The sequence below is a fragment of the Ochotona princeps genome, chromosome 10, assembly GCF_030435755.1.
Source record: "Ochotona princeps isolate mOchPri1 chromosome 10, mOchPri1.hap1, whole genome shotgun sequence".
Classification (NCBI taxonomy): Eukaryota; Metazoa; Chordata; class Mammalia; order Lagomorpha; family Ochotonidae; genus Ochotona; species Ochotona princeps.
Window position 1 is genome coordinate 33470675 of NC_080841.1, and position 23585 is coordinate 33494259.

Below are 23585 nucleotides of genomic sequence, written 5' to 3' on the forward strand. Positions count from 1 at the left end.
CACATTTAGGAAGGCAATAGTACAGATTGTATTACAATTTTCCTATTATATAGTTTTCTCGCTCCAGATGAGAACATCAATTTCCTGCTATAATTATTTCCATGTCAAGATTGTCTTCCCCATAACAAAGATCACGTTTCTAACTTCCTGTTTTGAGTAATGATTGCGCTTAGCCAATATTCTTCAGAGGTTTGTTTAGTAATAAAAAATTAATGAGTTTTCTACATCATATAATATTACTTAATACATTTTTTCATGTGTAACTTGACTAAGATCTTATGTAGGTTTTGTCGTTACAATACATATGGATTTCTGCTGGTACAATTCCAGCAGATTTGGGGCTATCATGATAATGGATATGGTGCATGAGAGGATCAAGGAATTGCGTTAAAAAGGAAAGAACTGTCTCTTCAAATGGATATCATGAGCCATCTGTGACAGATCAGGATGAAAACATACTTCACTCATCTCTAGATTTTCTCACACCTGGAATGATGTCTAGGGTCACACACCCTGGTCACAGGAACAGCTAGGCAAGCGAGAACTCACCTTAGGGCTTAGTTGTCACTTGTCCTTTGTCAGGAGCAGAGCAGGATTCTGTTGAGTGCCTAGTCAGTGATTTGCTTCAAGAAGTAATGAAAACCTCTCAGTAGAGGAATCTCAGGAAGCCAGTAACTGACACAAATTTCTTCAATATGACCTCAAAGGAACTCTTTTAAATACAGGATATGATTGGGTTTCAGGATGAAGGCTGTATAAACTTGCCTCCCAATAATCCTTGAAGATGGAGTTACACCCTCCTGTTGTGTATTCCATAGGATCCCATATCCCTTGCAGTATAATAGGCCTCAACTATTTATTAACAAAATGATTCATCCCATGGTTAGAAAAAAAATCACCATTCCTGTTGTCATAGAAAGTAGGCATTACAGAATTCAAACTTTCTAAGTCTTCAGTTCATCCTTTTGGAAGCTCAGTACTTAAAAAGTGAAATCATTCTATGTGAGATTTCCTTAAATCTTTCACTTTCATCTTGCCTAGCAGCTAAGGCACTGCACGGCTTGGGATGCCTGCATCTTCTATCAGGATGCCTGAATGTGAATCTCGGCTCCATTCCTGATTCCAGCTTCCAACTAATGCAGACCCTGGGAGACAGCAGATGATGGCTCAAGTAATTGGATTCCCATCACCGATGTGAAAGTCCTAGATGGTGTTCCCAAGCTCCAGCTTTCAGCCTGGCCCAGTTCTTGCTGCTGCATGCATTTGGGGAGTAAGGCAGCAATATCAGAGCCCTTTTGAGTACCTCCCTTTGTCCATCACATTAAATACATACATAGGTAATTTTTCAAAAAGAAATTATACTCTAAACATATTGGATCATGCTATTGGACAAGCCAAGATAAAAATTTATTCACTCCTGTGCACTGTCTAGTAATCCTATTATTTTACTATTCAATTTATTCTACTATTCTGTTATTAGTATTTACATTTCTCTCCCAACTTACTTCTGTGCCCATCCTCCTTCACCCTTGGTTGATGACCTTGCTTCTTATTTCACAGAGAAAATGCATGACATGAAAAAAATCACTTTTTTTCCTACCAACAAATTTGCCACTCCTCACCCAGGGGTGCTTCCCTTTTTAATTGCGAACGAACTCTGCTTGCCTTTTTTAACTGTGAGTGAACTTCCTTCCCTTGTTTCACTCTGTGCAAGGATCACATCCATTCTCATGCATACAGGAAATGGTTCCTACTGGCATCCCTCTCTGTCATCATTGTTCCCTCGCAAGCTGATCATTGCTCTTAGACTAAAAACATACTAGGATAGATTCTTGACTATTGCATTTCTCCAGTCCTTTTGATAGAAAAACTCCTAGAAAAGCAGAGAGGCCAACTATGCTTGCTCCTCTGGTGGGCATTTCCATTTGCTCATGACACACTCCATGGCCACCACTTTTCTGTTATTGCAACCTACATCCCAAATCAAATGTTTGAATTTCAGGCCTCATTTCATTGCATCTCCTAAGATTTTTCTCATTGGCTTCATGCATTTCCTTCGTCTCACTGGCAACTCCTTCTTGGTGTTGTTTTACACATTTTCCTCAATTCCCCTCTGTTCCCCTAAGGTCAAGTTGCTCCAAGACTTGACCTCAACCTTGCTGTCCTCACTTGCCTGATCTTGTCACTTTGTTTCTCTTTTCTTCATCCACACTCACTCCCTAAGCCATGGCCTCGAATATTATCTACATCCTGATGATTCCAAGTTTAAATCTTGGGACATTTTGCCCTAATGCCAAGACTATTTATCCAAGTACTCATTTGACATCTACTTGGATGTCTAATGAGCACCTCACATTACATGCAACTTCTACTCTTTGATGTTTCCTGTCTCAGTGCCATTCCTCTAACATCTCAGGTCAAAACTTTCTTTTTCTTAAGAACGCTTCATCCCATCCATGATGATGTTCTACTCAATGCAGCTTCAAATAAATCCAAAATTCAGCCACTTCTCAGTCCTACTTCCTGTCACAGATTTCAAGCCTAGAATCCTTTATTCAATGGACAATAATGAGATCCTTCTTGTCTTTTCTGTTCTGGTTTTCCTATAGTCAACTGTTCATATAGAAGCTTAATGGATTCTTCTGGAAGCACAATTTAAATCACAACACTTGTTTCCTCAAAGGCCACTGTTTTTGATCATCATTCTTAGAATAAGATCCAAAATCCTAAGTCTGGACATTAAAGTACATATCATCTTAGATCTTAAAGTCTTATAATCCTTCAATGTAAAAACATCTCTCCCAATTGTTCCCCTTCTGCCTACTCTATCCTTGCATGTGTTTCTGTGATTTCCTCACCTTTTAAATAAACTTGAAAAAGAATTTAAAATCTTATAATACTAAATATGGCTTCCTGGTCCAATTTCTATCCCCTTTTCTTTGGCCCATTTCCCTGTAGCCCTGTGGACTTTCTCCATTTCCCACCAACCACAGTCTCATCTCCAGACTTTAACACTTTCCTATAACCCAGAACATCCTGTCTTGGAGACTTTGTCCTCACTTCCCTCACTTTGTTTAGGCCATTGCTCGATTATCATCTCAATGATATCTTCTTTGTTCACCTGTGGTAGGCAAGCTACTAGAACCAAGAGATCCACACCATAATCTCTAAAGCCTGTAAACAGGCTACATGGTAAAAAGAATTAAGTATGCAGGTAGATGAAAGTTGCTAGTTAATTGACCTTAAAATAGAGGAATTAACCTGAGTTTTCTGGGTGGAAGCAATATAACAAGGGGAAGAGGAAGGCAGAAAAGCAGAAGCAGAGAGATGGCAGGGGGAGGAAGATTCAGCCCAACCCTGTTAGCTTCGAAAATAGAAAAAGGTCCCTGAGCCAAGGCATGTGGGTAACTGTGGAAACTAGAAAAGGCAAAGAAATAGGTTTCCCCTTGAGTTTCCAGAAGGGACAGAGCTGCCAACACCTTGATTTAGTCCAGAGAGACATATTTCAAACTTTGACTTCCAGAACTGGTAAGATAATCAACTTGAATTTTGTAAAACCACTAAGTATGCGGTAATCTGTAATAGCAGCCATGGAAATCTAAAGGCTTATCAAATCTAAAATAAATATGAATGCATACACGTACACACATATATGTGCACAGACAGACACATACCACTCCCTAACCCTCTATTTTATCTTATGCTTTCTCAACTTGTCACTGGTATTTCACTGTAAACCGCACAAGGGCACAGCTCTGGGCTTTAATCTTGGCCATGCTCCAGTGCTAGAACTGTCTCCTTGTAGAAGCCACAGACACTGAGCACTGAGACTTCACTTTATACTCTTCGCTACCCCAAGCTTTATTTCCAACTCTACTGTTCCCCTTAGATAACTGTCCTATAAGTAAAACTGGGTGAATATTAACCCAAGGGTAGCTCCAAGGGTAATAAGCAGGATGATGTAAAATGCACATCTTCAAAGGAGGCAGGCATCCACCCTTACAGAAACATGGGGGGACAGGTTGGGGACTGATTGTGGGTATAAATGCCCCACTCATGTCTTCAAATTTGTCGACAGAAACTCCTTCCCATGATTGCCATGCTATTTTACAGGCCGTAGACATAATTTTGATAGGCATAGCTAGCATTACTTATTTAGATAAGTTGGCACTGCCAACCTCCTAGGCTTGCTTAGGCCTAGGAAATGTAAGGTGAAGTGAGTATCTATTTAATGTAATCAAGATCGTGCAATTTGCCACACCCCCTTTCTGACTAGTGTTTGGGCAATCTTGGATAATGTGTCAATCAGGAACCTCAGTGATCCTGGCTCCCTGAGTGGCTGGAAGAAGAAGAGTTCCCCTTGCATGGGAATTGGCAGCAGATGAACCTTGGCAGTACTGAGACAGACACTGGGAAACATTTTTGTCTACAACAGTACCTTGGCATGCTCTGGCCTAGTAAATGTGAGGAGAAATTATGAATGTCATTCATAGTTCTGTGACACCAATGGATTTATTTAACTCGTGAATTCTTTATGCCTTTTATAAGACTCTCACAGAAAGAATGTGATTGCAGCCATTCCCAAACTCATGTTTCAGGGAAACTTTTTTCTGTGCTCACTCAAGTCATGTAGAGAAGTTTTGTTTTGGAAACAGCTGCTCCAGTCTTCACTTTGTCAGCCCTCTTTCACCCAAGACTGACTTCTAATTCTTTCTTTTATTTTTAATTGTTTTATTTTATTTTATTTTATTTTATTTTATTTTATTTTATTTTATTTTATTTTATTTTATTGGAAAGGCAGATTTACAGAGAGAAGGAGAGACAGACAGAAAGATCTTCCATCTGCTGGTTCACTCCTCAAGTGGCTCAGCCAATCCGAAGTTAGCAGCCAGGAGCTTCTTCCAGGTCTCCCATGCAGGTGCAGAGTCCAAAGGCTTTGGGCCGTCCTCTACTGCTTTCCCAGACCACAAGCAAAGAGTTGGATGGGAAGTGGAGCAGTTGGGATATGAACTGGTCCCCATATGGGATCCTGTCACATGCAAGGCAAGGATTTAGCCACTAGGCTATTGTGTCAGGTCCAACTTCTCACTCTTGTCTGCCCAACCAATATTGTTACCAAATATATTGAAATAATCCTAGTTTATGTTCCAAGATGTGCAAGTCTACACAATGCTTCTATACCTTACTCAAGACTGAGTGAAATAACGTGCCCTAGAAGAAATGTTTGTTTATCATAAAATAGATTTTATATCACATCTCTGACTCATGTACGAGGTTTTAAAGGGAGGAAAATCTTGTTATGTGTAACTAAGAACAAAATAGCAATCCATGATGTGAAATTTCATCCTATTTCATGAGTTTACCTGGCTATTTCATGTCTATTAAATGCTTTCCATTTTCTAAAGCTCGCAGGGTGATATGGGACTATGGTCTCACTGATTTTATCCAACGGCTTGTTATAACAAGTTCTGTAAATGAATCACTATTTAGAAAAAAAAATGTGAATGAACTTCATCTGGCTTGTCTTTCCTGGGCATTTTCAAAAGCAATTCTATTCACAAAAACACCTTTCTTATTTCAAAAGTCTGTAGACACTCTCATGTCAGACTATGACGCCTACATGCAGCTATTTCAAAGGGTCTGGAGGAAATGGAATTAAACAATAAGTTTATTTTGCTATAAAAATCGTTTGAAATCCTATATATGCAGGGTCTTCAGAAAGTTCATGGAAATACATATTATAAAAAACTGTGCATAGATTTCAAATTTTTCGAGCTTTTTGAAAGACTCTCATATTTCTATTGATTTAAAGACAATCCAGAATGAAAACCAGGCGAGACCCACATTACATTTTGTTTTTACACATATTCTTTTTACTGAAAATACCCTTGGTCTTCAGAACTTTGAAACATAAGCACCTAGATCACACACTCGCAAGTCACTCTACCACTAACACCCAAGGAAAACGTGAGAGCAACTATGATTGCCCTTCTCCAAAACAGAGCTTGCCTGTTGATCTTTCATTGTGCATCTTTGTATCACTTCAATGAAGTCAGCTACTTCAGCTAGAATTTTGTGCATGCTTATTTTTATCGTTAGTTTTCCTGATCAACAATAAAGACCTCTTCATGGTTTAAAGAAAAAAAAAGCGTTAGACACAGGAGACAGGAAAACGCAGTCTCCATCACATTTCTCAAAGATGGCCTCTCCGTTTGCACACTTCAAAAGTCAGAGACACAATTTTAAGTGTTATGACTTTTGCTTAACATTAAAACAAACAATTTTTCTATATTAATACTGATTCTTGATAGACTTTATCTATATAGCCACTTAGTGTTTGTGTATACATGATCTGACTGTACATATTTAGGCTGTTCAGAAAATCATACTTTGTGTTAGTGTTATGCTTCCTTTGTTCCAGAGAAAGGATTTTCAGCAACTGTAGAATGAATATCCAAGATATGTGATAGTACTTTAACAAGTTCATGAATCATGGAATTAGAGGGGAAGTTTACCGTGATGGGAATTTTTAAAACACATGCATATAAGGAGTATTTCAAAAAGCTAATGAAAGTAAGTATTATGAAAACTGGGCGTGGACCCAAAACAACCCATAGCATCGCAGCTCAGGTGTGGCAGTGGAAGCCAAACTCCAATAGCTAGGTTATCACTCGTTCCAGCTATCTCTGTTGTCACCTACGATAGACACAGATGTCTCCAGTCTAAGCCAGCCTCTTCCACCACAGTGTTTGCGTAATTCATGCACCTTATCACAGGTTGTCACAGCACAGCACAGTTCATCCCTCAAACAGAAAACACCCATTATGTTCACATAATGTCTCTGTTCACCCTGGGCCCATTTCTTAACCACCCAGAACACACCCAGGGGTATGAGCCCTCTTCTCTCATGTAATAAAAGTGACATAAAGGCTTTCATAGGTCAAACAGTAGAATCCGAGAATAAAGCTGTCCTAATGTTCATAAGCAATATCCTATAGTGTGGCTACAAGTTACACTGATTTAGACAACTTCACGTGTGTTTGAAGCCAAATTTCTTCAGTGGCTGTCATGGGTAGACAGGTGAGGGATCTCTTGTCTGAATTTCCTAAGAATAAGGGAATTAGACAACTATGAAATTTCATGGCACAGATGTATTGTTCCTCAACATGCTTCCATTTCCACATTTTTAGCATATTATTCTTTACTTATGGGATGATCAGCAGGTCCAACATGATAATCTAATTACTCACCCTTACCTAGAGACAGTGACCTCTGCTTTTTAGGGACAAGTAGGCGTCCTAACACTTCCAGGGATTATTAACACAGACTTCTCCATAGTGCTAAAAACATACTGCAATGACCACAAAACCAAAGTTAATCCTATCACATATGCAGCTTTTTTACATCATCCATGAAGAGTCTGATACCCTTCATGGAGTGGTGGGGTGCTTTTGCCTTACTTATTGTAAAATTCACTGTTTCTGAAATACAGTTCTGTAGGCTTTGATGAGTCCATTTGAGCCCAGCCAAGAACCTGCCCCTACAACCAAGACACAAGGTCCTACCACCACCCAGACTCCCCTCTGCTGCTCCTTAGGAGTCCCCCCACCGCCTATGCCCAGGAGTCATTTCTATAAAGACTCACTATTTCCAGTCTATGTCATTTTTACTAATATCATCAAGAGAGTAAAGACCCCTTTCCTCTAGGTTTATGGTTCTAGAGAAGTTTCTCAGTTCAGCAGAGCCCTGGCGTGATCTAGGACACGTCAGAAATCCAAGCCGTGGCTTTCCTGCATGGCTCAGGTGGCGGCCTCTCCTCCTTCCAGACTGTCTGGTGACCTCTGTCCGAAGGTTGCCCACGCAGGCAGCACAGAGACTTGCAACAATATGCTGTATTAGGGAGAATGTTTTGACTATGGATTACTTGTTAACAAATCATGATTTGCTTTCCTATCTTCAATCTTCTTATAACATATTCTATAATTCACACTATCTTCAATTTCATTTCATTTTTGAAAGTGGACTTTTCTTTAGGCAATTTGAGTATATTCTAAGAATGTACTTAAACTGAATTTTGGAAAGACAAGTATTCTTTTTAAATGCCCTAATGCTTGCTGACTCAAGAATGAATGAGTGCTTTGAAGAAAACCAAGTAGCCTTTGCTATGCCTGCCTCCGAACTCCATGTTTCTGGATCTGGACAGGGTCAAGCTGGGAACACCTGAACTGCACTCACTGTAGTGCAGGCAGCACTTCTCATCAACACAGAGCCTCCTTACATGCTACAGGTGGAGCCGGACTGTGCACATCTCAGCCAGGCAGCTAAAACATCCCAGGACAGCTGTCTTCTTTGAGCGTAACAGCAGAACCATTTTGTACTGTGTTTCCAGAATGCTGCAGCTGCTGCAGGAGGTATTCCTGCCAAGAACCTGGAAGGCTGTTTGCTCATACAGACTTTCTAGCTTCTTGAAAAAAATTTTGCAGATTAAGCAACAGGCACCTAATGTTCATACTATTCAACTAGCCATAAAGCAGGTCTGTTTCCCATTTCTAGCAGGAGTTTCAAGGACTTCCTTTCTAATCACTTCCCTCATTGCTCTTAGCTGTAAGGACCACTGCCGCCTCCTTCCCGTATCGAGCCTCAGTTGTGAACTGTCACATGGACATCTGAGCTAATAGAGGGAAAGTCAGGGATAGCGGTGGCCTCTGTGTTTAGGCATAGGAGCCAACCTGCACTGCTCCCAGGAAAGATGGCACCTGCCTAAAGCTCCCTGGACCGCTCACTGGGAACAGCCCTCAGCAAAGGAACATCCCTGTTTATATATGCAAGTGCACTTTAAAATGTCTGTGGGGAAAATGGGATTAAAACATAAATTTATTTTGATGCACAAATTTTTGAAATCCATGCATTTTTTATAGTACAGTTTCCATGAACTCTTGTTTTAAAAAAGATCTACTTTATCTAGTTAATTAATCTGTTTAAAAGTAAGAGTGACTTGGGGAGGGGTGGGGAGAATCCAAGTACCTATGAAACTGTGTCACATAATACAATGTAATTAATGAATTAAAAATAATAAATAAATTTTAAAAAAAAGTAAGAGTGACACAGAGATAGAGTCAGAGATCTTCTATCAGCTGATTCACTTCCCAAGTGCTCATAATGGTAATACAGTAATGGTCAGGGGCAGGCCGGGCCAATGCCCAGATCTCCTTCAGTTCTGCAGCATGACTAGCCAGAGCCCAAGCACTTGAGTTATCACCTACTGCCTCCCACATGTGCTTGCAGGAAGCTGGATTGGAAACAGAGGGGCCGAGACTCAAATCGTACTCCAGCACAAGATGTGGGTGCCCCAAACAGCAGCTTTGACAACCTGCACAGCAACCAGCCCTACACAGACTTTGTGTAGATCCTTCTGTATGCATCAATTTCGATTTTTTTGCATTTATCTTTTAATTTTATTTCCATGAACATTTTAAGTACGTGTGTGTGTGTGTGTGTATGTGTGTTACTCTGATTATGGCCTTTTATGGCGTTGTTAAGTCTTGGTGCTCCCTTCTCCTTTCTTGCACTTCCAGTTGAACCCACAGCAGCCCAAGCGTCTGCTGTCACCGAGTGCGATCACATTTGTCATTTCCTTTGTCACTGAAGTGGGGAGCTCTGATATACATTTTTTTTTCTTTGTTCCTGAACACCAACTAATTCCTCTCTGGAAAAGCCAAAGCAACAAGCCGTGTGTGACCAACATGTTTTATGATGCTCACATGCTCACACTGGGAAAGGGACACAAGCAACACTATCCAAAAAAAAAAAAAAAGCCAAAAGCTCTGTGCTAGCCTCAGAACCAGACACTGGAAGCTGCTTCTTATTGTGGGTTCACTAGACACAAAATAAAACAGAGCCCCCAAAACAAAGGCTTTCGGTCTCCAGGCTAAAACACGATTCCAACAAAAACTTGCCATTCTACGAGCTTTGAAATACCCTAATGAAATCGTCTTCCATTTTAAGTTTTTTTCTGTGCTTAAAAAAAAAAAGACACTAAATTAAGGACAGGCATATGACTTCCAAATCTCCATGTCACCGCCCACTTCTTCCTGCTCCCTTTTCATGTGGGTCCTGGGTTGTGAGTGGCTCCCAGCTGGACGTCTCTCTGTTCCTATAGAGCTATGAAGATTATCAACACCAATTAGCACATGTCACTATCTTCCCCTTCAAAACCTTTCACTGGAACATTGTTGGTTCTCGGGATATTGCTGTTACTGCAGTCTGCCCTTTAGGATTCCAACAGTGAGCTATCAGCTTCCAGGCTTCATTCACCCCCTACGTGGGCAGAAAGGGTTCAACCCCGTAATCCTTATTTAAGCCACACACTGGTTTTGGGGAAAAAAATGTAGGAAAAAAAAATGAACCTTGGAGTAGAAAGGCAACAAGGGTTCCACATGTGGCAGATGCATTGCTCTAAGGTTTGGGGACACAGTGCACGGAGCTCCTGGGGCAAATGTGAAAGAAGTCAGTTTGGTGATGGGAAAAAATGTTCTTCCATTGAAGTGAGATAGAAATATGGAAAGGAGATGAAGGAAGAGTTTTTGATTTTTGTTTGTTTTTAAACCACTTGATTTTTATACCCTCCCCCACCCATCACATGTGTCTTTCAAGTTTCCTTTTCTGGACTTGAAAGGACCAAAGAGCTGCGTAGTGTTCATGCGTATGAAGTCCGGAGCTAGCCCAGGCTTCTTCTGGCTTCGCACTTATTGTAAGAAGTAGCAAAGGAAAAAATAAAGCAAAGCAAAAACCTGAGTTATAGAACCAGGTAGAGGTAAATGTTGATTTTTAATAAAAAAAAAAAAACTCTAAAAAGTAGTAATTTATTTTTAAAAAATTGAGTAACTAGATTTAGGAACTAAATTACAGGCTGTCCACCCTCTGTGTCTAAGCAGAGTAAATGTAGTGGTTACTATATCACAAAACCTTTAAAGGCATTCCAGAGACCTGACCAAGATGGCAGACCTTCGTCAACAGGTCAGATTTGGGGCTAGCATTCTGATATAGCCCCTAAGCTGCCTCTCTGACACGGGCATCCCGTTTGAGTGCCACCTGGTGGCTGCTCCGTTTCCGATTGTGCTCCCTCCTAGTGTGCCTGGGAAGGCAGTGGAAGGTGAAGCTGCCACCTACTTGGCCTGGCCCAGCCCTGACTTTGCGGCATTTTGGGAATGAATCAAAGAATGGAAAAGTCTTTCTCCCTCTGCCCCAGCCCCCACCCCGGTAACTCTACGTTTCAATAAATAAGCTTCAGTTAAAAAATACATAAAATATGATGTTTGCTCAGGGTAAATTCAGATGTAAAAGTAGATGAAGAAATATAGGGGGGAACATTTGCAACGCAACACGCACTCATGCCTGGCCTAGCACCTCTGTCATGTGAACAGTCACTGGTGGACGTCCACCATTCCAAGCCACATTGTCCAACAGAGACATTTTCTTTCTTTGTGTGGGGAAGTCGTGCATTTGGGCAGTGGGAAGAGAAAAACTTGGGGGCAGCTAACTGGGGGCCCTGATGAGGCATTCTATGGGGAAACTTCAGAAAACCAGAGATGTTTCCAACCCATGACCCCTACTAAGATATGGGCTGCTTCCACAGCTCCTGGAGTCTTCTTCAACCTGAACGTCTGCACCCCCAGCTCTCCTTTGAGGGTCACTGTCATGGGCATGCACAAAGCTAACACTGCAAGGGAGGGATGGGAGACAGAAGGCAAACAGGGCCCCAGGCTCTGTGGGAACACAACATGATTCTGACCTCACTCTCCACCAGGACCAGTCACCTCCCCACTGCTGGAAGGCAGATGACAGCAGTGTCAGGCTTCCCAAAGGCTTCCCACATTGGATTTCCCTTTCAATCTTGCCTCCAGTGCTAACCATACCATGCTCCTGGGGCCAGCTTTGAGGCCAGCTTCCTTGAGCATGCAATGCATTTTACATACTCATTTCGGTATGGATTAGAAATTATGCCTATAAAGAAATTCGCACATAATAGTGATCAGTAATAAGCATATTATCTCTGGCAGTGCTGACTCAGGACCCAAGGCAACTAGGCCTGCTCCACGGGTGAAGACCTGTGGCCCTGAGATTACCCTTTGCTCACAGATCAGGAATAAATGAGAGCTAGCTATCCTGGCTTTACTGTCCTTTCTCATCAAACAGCACCTACCATCTGCTCCGTGGTCTGAGGGCACCTAGGCAAGGTGATGAGCAACTCCTCAAGCAGCAAGCACCTGAGCTGGGATCCTCTGGCTCCTCCCCCCATCCCCACTCATTTCCAGGTCCTTCTCAATCATAAACAAGGTTTCTGGGACCACAGTACCCCCTGATGGCTGACATGAGGAACTTTCTTCTCCCAGCTAGTTCCATCTTCTCCATACAACCAAGTCTTCCGCAAGCCTGGACCATTCGTTTCTCACAGACCATGCAGCCTCCCCTGGCTGCTCCCTCATCTCAGGACCATGTGTTTCCCTTCCTTTTCTTCCCTCATTTTGTTCCATCGATGAATGCTTAAATTTCTGGGATCATGCTTGATAAGTAAACAGTGGGATGAGTTCATCCATCCATCAAGAAAACCCTGATACATTTAGAACATTCTGTCAAGCCAGCAGCGTTAATCTCTAAGGTCCTGAAATACACATTTGCCTTCCTCAGAACACGCACAAAAGAAGCCCTCATCTTTCTCCAACTTACCATCATCTTTCCTCAACATTATTTTCCCACTGATTTAATTGCCAAAATTGTACTAGTTTGTTCTCTACTGTTGTGTTGCAAATACAATTCTGCTGCAATAAGGGTTAAGTGCATTCCTGTGGGCTATTGTGGAAACCAAAGCATGATCTTTCAGTTCTCTATGGGAAAGCCAACTCAAAGCTCCAAACAATTGCTTTAAAATGAGCTTTGGAAAATGTTAGCTATTATAACTCAATGTTGGAAATCTGGGGTTAGGTATGGTCAATTTTTTAAAAGTCCATACCTGTAGGACTGTGGTTTCTATCTATTGAACCATGACATTTACCAGGAATAATAGTTACAAAGGTATTCAGGGCTCACCTCCCTATGCCACCATTGATAGCCAGGTGTTGGTTTGATAGATACATCCTAGAAGGTTACTGCATTGACTTCCGTGATTATAGACTGCTCCACGATGAAAACACATCAACCAGTTCTCAAAATATAAATGCTCTTTTATTCCTTAATGTAAATTTTTCAAGGTTTGAGTTTAAAGTACTTTTTAAAATGTAAATGGGCTAGGCAGGAATTATTTAAATGACATTCATTTTCTGCTTCAATAGATAGTTCTTCTGATTTGGAAAGTTTACCTTAAACTAGACATCAGTAACCAGATGCCACCTCGATTTTTAAAAATCAAACTAATGAAAAGACTTGCCACAAATGAACAACAAAAGGTATAATTTTTCCAGTGACTAATACTTGAAAGCTTACAGAAATTGTTGGAAAGTAACGGAGTTATAGCAAAGGATGGTAACCAGACTATTGTGAGCACATACAGACAGGCACAAGAAAGCTTTGTCAGTGCTTTGATAAACTACTTTCCCTAATGTGTTTGTAACTCAAGATATGTTTGCATGGGATTATTTCTTTGAGATTATTTACACATCCACAGAACTAAAATTATTTTATCTTTTAACAAAAGAGCAAATTGATTAAAATAACAGCTTAATATTACCTATCCATCAGAATTGAGCAAAAAAAGGGGGGGATAGCCTACATAAATTCTAAATCCTAATATCACAATCAAAATGCAAAGTAAGAGACTAGGATGCTGTAAATGTTGGGTGGTAAACGGGTTGCCCATCAGTGAGTTGCCATTATTTGAGCTGGCACATTCAAGTTAGTCTAGAAAGAGGTTATTCATACCTTTTTAATTCCTCAAGTTTTGATTGTGTCGATGAAAATGCTCAGTGTTAATATTTTTGAAAGCATTGCATTGAAGTTATTTTCTCAGGACCCAAAGAGAAAACACCAGAGGAAACAGAACCAGACTGGATTGTTTAAAATGTATTTTCCCTTTAATTAAATGGGAAACATCTGTCTGGGGATTTTGGAAATGACTGTAACCCATCCACACTCTGCCCGTTCTAGTTTGCATCCAATGTCCAATATTTTGAAAGAAAATTCTTTCTGTAAAGAATTAAACAGCAACATAGAAGTGACGTCTGGGTCTCGCCTCTGGAGTTTGAGCACAGAAAACACCAAGGACCTCTCTTAGGTACCTCCTTAAAAAGCCACCGCATTGTCAGCATAGTTGGGGGGGGGGGACTTCAAAGCTTCCACTAGCCCTGAAAACGGTTATCTGCAGAGAGTTAGCCCTAGCAGCTGCCAGAACGCATCCACACGCACCAGGTCCAGACCCGAGGATTACCCCCTGCCCCGCGGGGTTTTCCTCCCCTTCACCCAGAGTAGAAAAAGCGATTTCTCCAGGGATCTGTACAGCCCACGAAACAGGCACCAGGACAGCAAGTCAAGTGCATGGGAAGTGGCTGCTGCCTCTTCAGCCAGGGGCACGGTCCAGAGCGACTTACTGGTGGTGTCGAAAGGGATCTGTTTACACTGCGCTGACCCCACAGCCGGCCACGGACAGTAATAGACGGCTCCTCCTTCCACGATGTCCGGCTGGCTGGTGTTGGCTTTGGGCGCCCCCACCAAGACGCTGGCTCTGCGAAAGGTATTGCAAAAGATCACTCGCGGGGTGCTCGCCACACAGCCTGGGAAGCAGTTTTGCGGGCTGTGACCGGAGCCGGGGTGGCGGGCAAAAGCCTGTGCACCACGCGGAGCCTGTCAAACTGAGTTTCCTCTTGGAAACCCAGTTTGGAAGGGGGTGTGGACAGCCCCAGTTGTTCCCTAAGTAGAGTTCTGTAGATACAGGGAGATGACAGAAGGGGGCGGGGGTGGGGCGGTGAGCACGCAAAGGACAGAGGCCGGCTCCCTAGCAACTAACTCAGGGCACTTGTGCCCGGCCACTTTATGGGCAAATCCATGGACAAGCAGACCGTGTCAGGGTCCATGCTAACCTTCTGGCGTAGGCTGGGTCCCAGTCTCTCCTTTGTAGGATGCACTGGTCTTTGTGTCCGGGAAGTGCCCGGCCTCGGGTGCCCCTTACAAGCGGCGCGTCTCCAAAGTGTGCAGGGCACATGCAGCATGCAAAAGCGAAATGAAGCTGGGGTGGGAGCGGGACCCGACTTGGAATCTGGGGCTCGGACGGCCATCGGGTTGGTGGAGACCCGACCTGCGAGCCGCTCCGCCCGCGCGCTCCGCTTCCCTTAGCTGAGTGACTTACGTGCGAGCGTCAGGTATATGAAAGTCCACGGCATAGCCGAAGTAGCTGCCCTCGGGGCCGCTGTACACCGTGAGCTTCTCCACGTCCAAGTTGAACGCCCGCGAGGCGGGGAACCACAGCATCCCCAGCGCGGCCGAGAGGCACCAGAGGAGCGCGAGCGGCTGCACCCGGCTCCCCCGGGGACCGTGGCGCGCCCCGGCAGACATCGCCCTGCGCCCCCGGCGGCTGCACACCGGAGAGCGGCAGGCTAGAAGCAAGCCCGACGGGGCAAACGGCGAGGATGGCGTCTGGAGGTCCGCAGACGGTCCGGGGCCGGCGCGCGTGGCGCGTCCGCGGTGACAGTCCCCGCGTCTGCTCCCAGCGGTCTGTCCCGCCGGCTCGGGGGATTGGCCCAGGGGATCCGCACGCTCGCCCTCCTCCGGCCGCGGGCGGGGGGCTGCCGAGCGTCTGCGCCCCCTAGCGGCGCGTCCCCGGAGCCGGACACTCCGGAGCCACCAGGGTTCCCAGGGCAGCCGGCGCCAGGCGCCTGGACTTCTTCCGCTATCGCCTCTCTCCAGGATCATCACTGAGGTCTCGCCGATGCCAGCTCACACCACGAGGCGAGACTCCGGGCGGGGTGGGGGTTTGCTCCAAATGTGCAGCGTGGGTGGAAGGAGGTGGTCGCCAGTAGGGTAAAGCAGTTGTTCTTGTGTGCCCTGTGCATTCTTAAGGACCTCCGCAGAACCAGTACGTTTGTCTTTCTGTGGCTGAGAGTTAAAAAGGCGAATACGACAAACCTCTCCTCCTTCAGCTCCACCGTCTCATCACCGCAGAGGGAACTAAAAGACTGAGGAGGGCTCAAGTCTATCTATGTTTTCCTCCAAGGCTCGTGGTGCCCATAAAAGGGCTTGGTAGTAGGCTTCTCACCATCCCGTGGCTTGGTAATGAAGATGAGCAAAGTTGTAATTGAGAATGTTGCAATTAGTTTTCCTTGGCAGGAGCAAAAGGTGTAGGTTGCAGTGAGCAATTCAAACTTCAACCCCAGTGGTATATAGGTGTCATTCATCTCCTATGCAAAGTTCCCCGCGCGGAAGTGGGAGAACCTGGAGCCAAAAAAAAAAGGCAGCGGAAGGAGAACGTTAGTCCAAGTGCCCTTGTAGGACATGACGGTCCTCGGGGGACACAGGTACCTGGATGAGAGAGGAAGTATGCAGGCTCTCAGGTCCTTTAAGGAGGCGTGGTGATAGATGTTGAGTCAGCAGGCATTTGAACAGCGAGCTGAGATGGGAATTGTGATAGGAAAAGTAGAGGGAAACTGTGAAAGACACAAAGGTGGGGATTGAATGGCTGTGCGTGGAAATGGAATGAAAGAGATTGGTTGGGCAGTGGTGAGAAGTAGGGCTGGCCAACACTCTGTGGCAGCATCTTGATAAGAACGTTTGGCCAGGCAAAGGCAGACAGTTCTAGAGCAAAGGTGTGGCAAGCCGCTGGGATTCAAGCTTCCGTAGGCAAGGGCAGGGGGAGTGGCACTGGGAAGCTGCTTGCTGAGAGGAAGAGAGAGTGAAGAACCTGTTGCCCAAGTGCGTTGGATGTTGAGGACCAATCTGGTTACCAGAAGGAAGGAAGCGGAAAGCCACAAATGCTATAAATGTAAAGGCGAAGGCAGTGGGCCAGAGGGGAAGGCAGCACAGAGAGCCCCAGGGTGTCTGAAGGCTTCCACTGAGGCGATGACAAGCAGTGGGGCACGGGAGGAGAAGTGGGGTGAACAGGCATGTGTGGTGGTGAGATAGATGCTGGCCTAGCTGAGGGCGTGCTGCCAGCCTGAGGTCAACAGGACCCAGTGTGGCTTGAGGAAGGAGTTAGCCAATCCATGCCTATCTGGACTCCCCTGAGAGAAGTCCTGAAGCCCCACTGGAGAAGCCTGGCTTTCTCATTTCCCTTACATCAGAGCCCACTTGGTAGACTGATTTGAATTTGGTGTCTTTCCTTGTTTCCATGAAAATATGAAAAATACATAACTTATCAGAAGCTTCCCTGGCAAATCATCACGTCTGGATAATTTCCTAACTGGATCGCAGTTTCCCGGATAAGTAAGGACGTAAGAGTGGATGCTCTAAGACTTTCTATCCCAGTCCAAACATCTGTTTGTGTGGGGCATAGAGTCTGCCTCTCTGATCAGATGATAATTGTTCATGAAAGTGGTGGCCCCATCATACATTCCAACGGAAGGGGCACATGTGGTCTACACGTGGGGGTGGTCAGAGCTGTCATGGACACTGAGGCTAGAGAAGAATGACAAGCTTCCTGACACTAGTGAACTTGGAATTTGCAAAGTTGTCCTATTGCAGGCAAGCCATGGGTTTATGTGAGATGTCTAAATAGGAAGAAAGTGATGGTGTGATCCTAGCCATGTTCCTGACCCATGGCATGGCGGACTGGGAAGAGCCAGCAATACATGAGGGTACTTCAAAATGTTTGAGAAAATGCAGCTAAAGTTATGTTTGTTCTGGTGCAAATAAACATTGAAATCCACTCATACAAAATGGAAATGTGCTAGAAAAAATTATGCATGGATTTCAAACATTTTTGTGCCAAACTAAACTTACCTTTTAATTCTGTTTTCTATAACGTTTTTGAATGACCCTCATATAACACAATGCTTTGATTTGCACAGGGTAGCCCAGTTCCAGGGTATACTCTGATGTACCTCACCCCTCTGATTGTTTACCCAACACATTCCTTAGGTCTTTATTCTTTGTGTCCCAGTGGGGCTGGGGCAGGGCGGGGGGCTTCTAATTGCCATATATTTGGATCTATTCTTGATCTTTTCTTGGCTTAACCAGTGTGTGGTCTTACTATTTTCATTTTACATGTAAAGACAAGAGTCTAGGAGGTACATGAGCATAGAATAAGAAGTTGATACGAGCGTATCCAGGCCTGTCAGTTTCTTGTTTCTCATGTCCAGTCTGTATGAAATCATTATGCTTGGCTGTTATCACGAGGAGCAGTCACTTTTCTAGAGGCAAAAAGCTATTCTGGACCAACTCCTTGGCCATGCCTGTGAGTAACACTGGAGATGTAGAATGAAACAGCTGTGCACTTTTCTAAGCGGCATGGAAACGGACTTGGTAGCACCTTGGTATCCACAGGGTAGAGAGGAAGGCAAATTAACTCAAGGCACTTTGGCTTTTCTTGAAGGCCAAATGCTTAGGAGAGTAGCAAACCTTTCAAGAAGCCAGGAAAACACACACACACACACACATACACATGCACAAATGCACATTGCAGTCATTGCAGAGAAGGGCTAAATCTGAATAGGTGTCTTGTACATTTCAGCACTCTTGACATATGGGAACTGTGCCAGTCAATAACACCTAGGGTCTCGTCAGAGAAACACATGGACAGTAACAGGTCTCGTGCTGAATGAGAAGCTTGACATTTTAAAGATGTACTAGCCCTGATGTAATGTCAGAAAAGGCAATCTGGGAGGTGTTTATCGTGTGTGTGTGTGTGCGCGCGCACGCATGTTTAATACCAGGAAAGGTATACGTAGTTGTTTCCCTAAAATGAAAAAGAAAAGAATCCAAAGGTCAAAGAAAGAACAGATTGGACTGAAATGTTCCAAAAATAAACAAGAGCGTCACAGGAAAAAAATGCCTGAGCTGTGGACATGTACAAGATACTTAAACATAGAGATTCTGTAGCATTCCACCAGTTAGTGCATACTGGCTAACAAAACGCATCCATGACTTCAGGGCCAGCTATGTTTCTGATTCTGCTTTGGTGTATTTCGTTATATGATTAAGTTTGATCATGCCTTGAAATCAAGAGGTATGAGAGAACGGACAGGATTATTTCTTTAAGATTAGCCATGCGTTCACTATGTTAACTAGGCCAGCTACAGAATAAGCAAATGTGAAAGTAATGTGTTCTTCACAGTCCTATCAGATTCAACAAACAAACAAATAAACAAACAAAAAACCACCAGGATGGGAAGGTGGCTTCCCCATCTCTTGTATGTTGGGTGATCTCAGATTTTTGTTCTATCCAACTGTCCTCTGCTTTTCCGCAGTATTAAAAACAGCCGATTGCAAGAAACTGGTTTGTTCAACTCTGTGAGCGGCAAACACTTTGAAATCCCTGAAGTGTCTCTGCTGACAGAAGCTTACATCTGCGAATTTTCTATTCTGGTCCCTGGAGGCTGAATTTCATCATAGCAAAATTATATTTTTCTTTTCCTTTCTGATGATTTTTGTTTGTAATTCTCTTTTAGGATTTCCCTTCATGATTTTATTAGCCACTTTTAAGTTAAAAGTGCTGCAGCATTGGCCCCCAGATTGGCAGAAGTTCAAGCACAGCCTCCAGTTGGTTCAGCAGAAGGAAAATTCCCACTAAAGAAGCAGATTTGATCTCTTTTTAGAATAGGTTTGCAAAAGCAGTTCTGCCTTAAACAAAAAATAAAAACAAATGAAACAATGAAAGGGAAGGTAACTGCAGGCAACGATGCTCTGTGGGAACTAGGCATTCAGGGAATAAATGTGAAAATCAGACTGCCTGGGGAAGTTAAACTTACATGCAGGATCTTATTCACAGGTGTTTAATTAGGGTCAGTCCACACACACCAGATCCTTAAAAACCTACATTTATCCGACAGGTTGACGGGGTAAGCCAGAATGACTAACGGATACTCTGATAGTTGGGTGTGGAGAGGGAAAAGTGAAGAGCGAACTCACAGGAAACTCACAGCTTCTTAGGCATAAAAATTTGGAATCTAGCAGAGCTAGGGACCCCACTTCCTCCAAGGGTTCATGTTTCAGCCCAATACAAATGGAAGGTGCAGGAGTATACTCAGGGTGCCTTCTTTCTTCCTCCTAAATCTCCACCAGGATGAGGGTGGCGCCACACTGGCCCCTGAGAAAGAGGGCACCAACAGTGGGAAGTGTGGCATTCTCCTGACGGCTGTGCTCACCAGGCCTGAAGGCAGAGCATTCTACCAGCACAGGGCTCAGGCACCGTCTTGGACCCCAGAAGCTGCAGTAGTAGCAATGGGTGTAGGTCCTGGATCCAGGAGGCTCTGACCTTTGGAAGTCACCTGCACAATCTTTCATTCAGCCTTTGGGGAGGCCATCAGACTTTGGGGGGAACACAGAACATCTTCCACAAATAGCTGTGGAAGTCACAAAGGAAGTCCTTCAGTCTCAGGAGGGGCACACTGGCCAAAACATCTGAAGTATCAGTGTGAGTGTGTTGGAACTTAAGGCGTGGGTGGCTATGCTTACCCCTTCTCCGAAACACACTGCAATGATGTCTAGGACTGCCCTCTAGTGTTTGTGGTCCTATCGAGGCTGTGGGATTGTCCATGAAGATTTTCCTTGTGAAAATGGTTTAGCCACAAAATAATTTACATGGCCCTTGCTAATAATTTTTTTCAGTGTTTTTAATGTAAAAGTTCCCAGATAATGATCTGTCTCATATTTATTTATGAAGAGTGTTTGTTTTCTTATAGTAGCTTTGCAAGTCGTTAATTGTAACTAACATAAAGATACAGAGAGGATAGAGGAGAAGGAAAGGGAAAGGGATGAATGGAGAAATTGAGGTAACAAAAGAGGGAGTTTCTTATAAAAATAATACTTAATATTTTCCTAACTATAGATAGAATCCAAATCAGATTTTCCTGTTGTTAATGCAAACCCTGTGTCCTACTCAGGCTCACTTGCCTTCCTAACTTTGTCAATTGACTTCTTCATTTTTCTTTCAATAAATTTGAATACCAACTATACATTTAAAATTTTTAAATTATTTTAGTTTTTTTTCATTTTTTTAAAGTATTTTTTTAAATGTGAAATTCCTTTCTTTTTTTTTAAGATTTATTTTATTTTTATTACAAAGTCAGATATAACTGAGAGGAGGAGAGATAGAGAGGAAATGGAGCTGCCGGTATTAGAACCAGCGGCCATATGGGATCAAGGCGAGGACCTTAGCCACTAGGCCACGCTGCTGAGCCCTTTTTTTTAATTTCAAAAGCAGAGCCTGAGAAAGAGAGAAAGAGAGGTTTTCCATTCATTGGTTCTCTCCCTAAAAGGCCACAAGAGCCAGGACTGGGCCAGGCAGAAGCCAGGAACCAGAGACTTCATCCAGGTCTCCAATATGTTTGGCAGAGACCCAAAATATCTGGGCCATTTTCTGCTGACGCGGCAGGAAGCTGAATTGAAGCTGAGCAGCCAGGACTCAAACTGGGTGTAATATGTGATGGTGGTGTTACAGGCAGCAACTTAACCTCCTGGACCACAGTGTCGGTCCCTATGATTACTTATAATGTTTGATGCAATGTAAATGCCTCATAAATTATTGTTATGCTGTATTATTTAGGGGATAGTGAGAAGGAAACATTTGTAAATGTTCAGTGTAGATGATATTCTTGTACTATTTTTGATGCACAGTTGGTTGAATTTAGGGACGCAGAGCTTGCAGATATGGAGGGCTGACCACGTATCTTGTGAACTTACCACTGTGTCTCTAGGGCTGACAAAGTACCCAAGACGGAGTTGGCTAACCCGATGTGGTCTTTGTACACATGTATCAACTTACCCCAATGTGCCCGATTCATATCTATAACCAAAATAGTAATCTAAATGTGACCCCGATTGTGATGCAGCATGTGAAAATGACACCAGCATTTCTTATCAGAGTATCTCACTATCTCTGTGTTTCTCTGTCATTCTGCCTTTCAAATAAATAAATGAATAAATACATAACATTTTTAAAATATATATCATAAGCAATTGAGAGGTGATTGAAAGTCTGTAGAAGGATATGCATAGGCTATGTGTAAATGCTAGGCTATATTACATGAGGGCTTTTGTACCTTGGAGCTTGGTGTCTGTGGGGGTCATAGGACCAAACTCCTTGTGTCCTTTGATGGAACCTGTGGTCTAGGGGTGCTAGAACTATCCAACAAGCAAGCATATTGCTAAGAGTATAATTAAAGGGGCAAGAGCCAGGAACAAAACAGGCAGGGCATGGAACTAGAGGTAATTCATGTAGCTGTAAGCTGAAGAAAACATTAGGAGATCATTGACACCAAAGGAGACTAAAGTCATGGGACAAATCAAAGAATAAAATGAGTTATTGATGATAACACTTTTAGAAAGACATGGGGTGGCAAACATCTCACCCAGATCTGGAAAATATACAACCCTGTGGTTTGTCAGGGGTCATTGGCTTAGATACCAACTCCAGAGTTAGCAGAACCCATCTGAGCAGAACAAGAAGACATTAGCTGCCTTGGGAAATGTGAACTGTTTCCTTTGATATCAGTGCATTTTGTCCTGTGTTTAACTTACATTAAAAACGGGGGGATTCCTACTTATTACATAGCTGTCTTCTATAATGGTGCAAATGATGACTTTGGCCATCTTAATGTTCTCTGTGTGAGAATATCTTAGCCTGTTTCCAGAAATAGTAATCTCAAAAAGAATAACTTGGAAATAAATTTTTTTAGATGACCTAAAACACAACTAACTGTCCTAAACTGGTCTTCGAGGGTTTATTGTTAATATTTATTAAAACAACATCCACTTGCTTGGGAGACCCAAAAAAGCTCCTGGCTTCTAATCAGCTCAGCTCCAGCCACTGCAGTCATTTGGGGAGTGAACCAGCAGTGGAAGAGTTTTCTGTCTCTCCTTCTCTATGTAAATCTGTCTTTACCATAAAAACAAATAAAATATTAAAAAGAAAAAAGGACAGAATAAAGAATGCTGGTATGATAAACATGATGGAGGAATCAACTGAACTTTTTCATGGCTGGCAGGAAAGAGGGTAGAGCACCATGAGAGTTCTGGGCTTTGTTTCGCTTTACAATTATGTTAAGAGAACCGAGGAGAGGTAAATGGTGTTGTGGCCAAACACCCATGTCCTATTTGGGAGTATTTGAATTTGACCTCTGACTCTGGCTCCTGGTTCCAGCTTCTTGCTGGGGCAGAGTCCTAAAGGCAACGGTGAAGGCTCAAGGGTTCGAGTACCTGCCACCCACAGGGGAGACCAGCCTTCCAACCAGTGAATGGGAACTCTTTTCTCTTTGTTTCTTTCTGTCTCTCAAATTAAAACAAAACAAAATAAGACCAAAAAACCCAAAGTTTTGAAATGTACAATATTACAAATAAAGGAAAATCGTAAAATGTTCATAGAATGCATAATCACAAAGCAAAGCACCCTCGTACTATTACTCAAGTCAAGAAATGGAAATCACCAGCACACCAAACTCTGCTGCTAA

The 23585-nt window shown here is 43.2% G+C and overlaps 1 protein-coding gene across 1 annotated transcript in view; it reads right to left on the bottom strand.

The window, feature by feature from the left end:
• Nucleotides 1–16130, bottom strand: part of ITGA8 (integrin subunit alpha 8) — a 170343-nt gene extending 154213 nt beyond the window's left edge. The window contains exons 1-2 of the mRNA XM_058669292.1: nucleotides 15335–16130; nucleotides 14580–14713 (exon numbers count right to left, since the gene is read on the bottom strand). Coding sequence (XP_058525275.1) covers nucleotides 14580–14713; nucleotides 15335–15897 — 697 coding nt within the window. The 5' untranslated portion in view covers nucleotides 15898–16130. The remainder of the gene's footprint in view (nucleotides 1–14579; nucleotides 14714–15334) is intronic.
• Between the last annotated feature and the right edge of the window lie 7455 nt (nucleotides 16131–23585).